The following is a 6,064-nucleotide window of genomic DNA, read 5'->3' on the forward strand; positions in this document are numbered from 1 at the left end:
CCCATTTTCACTTCTTTTAATCCTCCCTAACCCTATTTTTACTTCTTATGCCTTCTTCAATCTCTACTTAAGGGTTAGTCCCTACCTTTCATTAATCTCTACTTTTCTTTAATCCTACCTGTCTTTTGTTCTTTAATCCCTAACTTTTTCATAATCCTGTTTTTTTATTATTTAATCACTACCTTTCCTTAATCAATTTCTTTCATCCTTTAATCCTTACCCATCTTTAATCTGGTTCTATGTACCTTTAATCCGTACGTATCCTTCCCCTATACTCATCTTCGTTAATCCCAAGTTTTCTTTTAAGCACGTTTCGAATTCAGTTTAGACTGTATCATGTCTTAACTCATCAAAATCTGTTATATGAATTGATTCTAACTGCCTTTGATCAAATATGACATCTTTGAATTATTATGTTAAAAGTAAAAACATGATTTATTCGTTAGAAACTTTAGCAATGTCATTGTTGTAAAATGTTAAGGGAGAGTTAAACAATCCAACTATTAAAAATTAAAGTTGAATCTCATTTTTAACCCATCTTCCATTTAATTTGTGAACATGTTTTTTTTTGTTAACAGGTTAAAACAAAGAAGAAGAAAATTTCGCGGATTTTCAGGAATTAAATTTTTTTTACAAAATTAAAAACCTTTAAAACACATTTTTTTAAATTTTTATCATTCGTAAACCTTCCCTGTGGTCACGTGATGTCCCAAAAAAATTTTGGCCCGACCGTTTCAGCCGTTTTGACGTTTATTGGATACATACAAACAAACTTCGCAGATAAAAAGCTAATATTTTGACTAGGAAAGGAAAGAAAAGTGTGATAAAGGCCTAGTATACATATATTAGAAGTGGTTGTTTATATTATAGAGGTTCTGGATTAACTGACGGTTTATATTCAACAATTTCATTCATCTGATTTAGAGGACAGTCATAAATACACACACTCACTCAAACCTTTATTCATTTAGATTACAGTCATAAATACACACACTCACTTTTATTCATTTGCAAGGTTGGTAGGGTGGGCAGGAGGGAAGCATATTTATTGTTTATAGGTATTTTTTCAGGAATTTTAATGGAGAAATTAGAATGTTTAGGAGGGTCAGAATTGAGAAATCATTATCATTATCATACGTTATTTATCAAAAACAACATTTGAAAGCATCAAAAGCAAGAAACAATAAAATTTAATGCCTTACTGTTTCTGATAAAATATTAAGTTTCCAGTCAAATTATGACCGGATGAAGTATTGATCAAATTATGACCGAATGAAGTATTGATCAAATTATGACCGAATGAAGTATTGATCAAATTATGACCGAATGAAGTATTTTCCCTACATGCTTTTCAGATGGATTTGACAAAACACAAGAGGAATGATATCCTTCATTTTTCAGATCAAAAATCATTTTTAATGCTTTTAAGAAAAACCTGAGATAGGTCAGGTTTTGGCANAGGATCGATAGCAAATTTGACAATTTCTTATCTCTATTCCTGCTCTGCTCGGGAGGGCGGTCAAATTGACCCCTTCCTCTGTGTTTTTTTTTTTCATAACTCAAAAAGTATTGGTCAGAGGCTGTTGAAGTTTTCTGGCTTTTCCTAAATACCCATGGTTGGAGGAAAGTTCTTGAATAAAGGTTGGAGGGAAGTTTATGGATAAAGGAGGGATGGAAGTTTAAGCATAAAGATTGGAAGGAAGTATATGGATAAAGGTTGGAGGGAAGTATATGGATGAAGGAGGGATGGAAGTTTAAGAATAAAGGTTGGAAGGAAGTTTATGGATAAAGGTTGGAGGGAAGTTTATGGATAAAGGAGGGAGGGAAGTTTATGGATAAAGGAGGGAGGGAAGTTTATGGATAAAGGAGGTAGGGAAGTTTATGGATAATGGAGGGAGGGAAGTTCATGGATAAAAGAGGGAGGGACCTTTATGTATAAAGGTTACAGGGAAGTTTATGGATAAAGGAGGGAGGGAAGTTAATGGATAACGGAGGGAGGGAAGTTTATGGATAAAGGAGGGAGGGAAGTTAATGGATAAAGGAGGGAGGGACCTTTATGTATAAAGGTTACAGGGAAGTTTATGGATAATGGTTACAGGGAAGTTTATGAAAAAAAAGTTATATTTAAGTTTGAGAATACGAAAAGAATTTCACTGGAGGCTTTCAGAAACTAATTTTAAATATGTATAGCTTATATAATTTAAAAAGAATAAAATAAGTCCTTGAAAGGTTAATTAAAATAAAATATACCCTGAAGGGGACTGTACGTGTAAATCCAAATGAACCTCTCTTGATACAGTTCGACTTGCCCGATTTACAATGGTACTTTTAAACAGACAAAGTTTTTGTTTCATGAAAGTTGTTTATTTTCAATTGTGAATTCTCTGTAAGAGTCACTTACGCAGTTTCACCTCAGATATACTGGAGAATATTCAAAGAGTATGAAATAGAAGGGAGATACAACTGACGCGGCCCGCCCCACCATATGATTATACATTCTTTGCAGACGGTACTATATTTGTATAAGAAATTGTATACGCGGTAAATTGTACATCAGACAAATATTTCTTATACACATGTAGTACCGTCTGCAAAGCATGAATAATCACGTGGTAGGGCGGGCCGCGTTAGTTGTATCGGAATTTTCAAGTCTAGATTTCAATGGTGTAGTTGTAAATCGGAAATGTCCCTTTTTTCACTGTCTCTTAAAATCCCTTTTTCTGAAAAAAAATGTGCATGGCATGCTCTTATAAGTTTACAAAAAACATCGTCTTCTGCATTTTTTTTTAGAAAAATCAGTCAGTTCTAAAATATCGTCCTCTTCAAAACTTGTTCAAAATAAAAAAATTATTTTGTAAAAAATTAATTTTTTAAATTCTTTTTCTCATACATTTTATCAGACGGCTAAAACAAAAATATAGCCTTTTTCTTATCTATATCATATTTAACAAAGCAAACTTAAGTCTTGTTCCTTACTATTTTTATATAGATTTTTCAAGGATGAAATTTTGATTTTAAAGCAAGTTTATAGTTTATAGAATGACAAAAAAAAGAATCTTTTTGGCAAATGAAGTTTAAATATAATAAATAATTTTTAAATAAAAAGTTTTTGACTTCATTGTGCTTAATTCGAAAACTTCAATGATCAAAAAGAAGTTTATATTCTTATAAATAAATCATTTATTTCAACTCAAATTTGTGTTTGTTGGCATCAACAGTTCCATGAAATATAGGAATATAAACATATTTAACATTTACACAGAGGTGTAACATTAACATTTCCACAGGGGTGTAACATTAACATTTCCACAGGGGTGTAACATTAACATTTCCNTATAAGACGAGTTATGATTCAAAACATAAAAGATTTATCTCTTTCACGGTGTACAAGGGTCAATTTGAATTCGAACCGCGCCCGACCCCTTGTAACGATCTTAGTGACCTGCGGCAAAAACCGCCCGGCCCCTTTGTAACAATCATAGTGAAGTGTAAACTACGGCAAGTACCGGCCCGACCCTTCCCTATGCCGGCTCGGTTTCAACTTTGATAGCGCGGCCGAACTTTTTGTAGTACCTGGCCTATCATAGGCCTATTTGACCTTCCTCACCAGCTTAGTTTAGTTTGCTTTGATTGATTTCTTTGAATTGTAATGTCAGAACTTAAGAGAAATTTCCATCTTTGTGATCAACCTATCAAATACTTCAAGGTTCCCCTATCTCCAGTGGCCTAAATTCAAGTCTGCAAATACTATTTAGAATTAGCGTTGTGTTACATAATTTCAATGGTCAAAATAAAGTTACGTCTGCTAGAGTATATTTTATGAAAACCGTAAAAGACTTTATTATTCTGCATTTTAACATTTTAATATTTTGGGACACCCTTTATGTGCTATACTTGTACTAGTAAAACAAAAAGAAAAAAGACACTAGGTACTGTAGTACATTACAGTACAGTACAGTACAGTACAGTACAGTACAGTACAGTACAGTATAGTACAGTATAGTACAGTACAATGCTATACAGTGCAATGCTATACAGTACAGTACAGTACGGAACGATATAGAACGGTACGGTATAGTACAAAACAGTATGCTCTGTACATAAATAAACAAGTCTGGAAGATAAAACTGTAGGTACAAGTGTTATATATTTTAAAAACATTTATAATCGCATAAATTGTTTGATTTCCATTGGACCATTAAATTAATTAGAAAATGGAAAATCCATTATTATTTTTCATCAAGAGTGGATATCGAATAAAAACCGGTTTTAAAAATCCAACTTCGGACAATTTTTTGTTTTAAAAATTTCTTGTTTAAATTTAAAATTTATCATTCCATAACAAATCATTTTTTTTAGTTGGTTAATTTCATGATCAACTTGTAATGGCACAGTTTAATTAAAAGTGTGCATAATTCATTAGATGAAAACAACAATAATGTATTTAATATTGCTCATTTTCCATTGTTGAAAATTTACGACGAATTTTCCAACAATTCCTTGAGGGTGAATTCGAGGGTCGAGGAACGAATATCGAACTCGCCTTGATTGTCCGAAATCATCTTGAAGAAGAATAAATGCTCGTCACATCGAAGACCGATAGATCGAAGAGCTGAAAAAATAAAAATATTTGTAAACTAAACAAGATTTAGTGAAACTTGTCAAATTTACTTAAAAACACATATTTTTAGATTTCCAAATATAGAATTTTTAGACTCGATCAAAAAATATTATTTTGGTGTTGTTTTATGATTATATAGTAACAGATCAGTGCTTAGGATCCATTTAATTTTGATGCGGATCCGGATCCGATCCTGGATCCGCACTGGAAAAAATGGATCCAGATCCGGATCCAGGTCATTTCTTTAAGATTTACTGAATTTTTTTAACAACATTTGTTTTTCAAATTTTTCGCTTTTTTTGCAGTTTTTGGTTGATATTTTACCCCTTGGATCCGGATCCGTGGATCCGCATATTTTTGCTGATCCGGATCCAGGAAGCCAAAATCTTGCGGATCCAATGAATCCGGATCCTAAGCACTGTAACAGATTGAAGTTGAGTCGAAAATATTTCATGTAGGGCCAAAAAAAAGAAAATATTTCATCTAGGGCCTAAAAAAGAAAATCAAGGTTTTCAAATCTCGTCTGAATCCACTAAATCTCGTCTGAATCCACTAAATCTCGTCTGAATCCACTAAATTTCGTCTGAATCCACTAAATCTCGTCTGAATCCACTAGATCTCGTCTGCATCCACTAAATAATTTTGAGCATTCTTCTTTGCACACAACACAATTTACAAAGTATTTGTATATTTTGTCTTTTGCTACAAATAATATCAAAATAAAACCAATTTTAGGCTTCCATTACCTTAACTGGAGAAGTAAACACTTGAGTAAGATACAACAGATTTTTTATTTTAAATTCAAGATTTTGAGCTGCAGAAATTCCCCGGACACATGGAATTTCACTTTATGGGTCTTTGTATTTTACTCAATTATACAAATTTATCAGTTTCTGAAGTGTTCTGTCCTGCAGTGTGGGTAGAGGAAGCTTAAAATAAATCCTATATTGAGATTTTTAGCAGTTAAAGATATTTAAAACATGTATTTATCAAATTTTGTTGTGTTTAGAGAAAACTGCTCAAGATTACATAGTGGATTCAAGCGAGATTTGAAAACCTTGATTTTCTTTTTTGGCCTTACATGAAATAAATCAACGTGAATCTGTTTCTGTACTATCATAGATTAACAACATATACTTATTTTTTTAGATCAAGTTCAAAAACCCTGAAGACCCTGTGTTTAGACTATAGAAAAACATTATAAAAACAAATTAAAAAAATATCTTAAAATACTATAAATATTTGAAGTAAAATCACATCATCTGATATGATTAGTTTTATCTTAAATACAAAATATGAAAGCAATCAAAAAAAAAATAAAAATTTCAGATTTAGAACTACTGTAAATAATAACATAATTCTGCTAATTCGAAAATTACTTAAGTCTTGCTTAGACAAGAAAAGGAGTATAATGTATTGAAACCTTGTTAACCCCATTCCTCT

At 32.0% G+C, this 6,064-nt stretch overlaps 1 protein-coding gene across 1 annotated transcript in view; it reads right to left on the reverse strand.

Annotated features, from left to right (window-relative positions):
- Window positions 1–4,349: 4,349 nt before the first annotated feature.
- LOC111706381 (retinoic acid receptor RXR) overlaps window positions 4,350–6,064 on the reverse strand; it is a gene marked incomplete in the record, with an annotated part of 11,522 nt that continues 9,807 nt past the window's right edge. The window contains 1 exon segment of the mRNA XM_023479244.1: window positions 4,350–4,612. Within this exon segment, the coding sequence (XP_023335012.1) occupies window positions 4,476–4,612 (137 nt within the window).

Source organism: Eurytemora carolleeae, unplaced genomic scaffold (assembly GCF_000591075.1).
Source record: "Eurytemora carolleeae unplaced genomic scaffold, Eaff_2.0 scaffold641, whole genome shotgun sequence".
NCBI classification, from domain to species: domain Eukaryota; kingdom Metazoa; phylum Arthropoda; class Copepoda; order Calanoida; family Temoridae; genus Eurytemora; species Eurytemora carolleeae.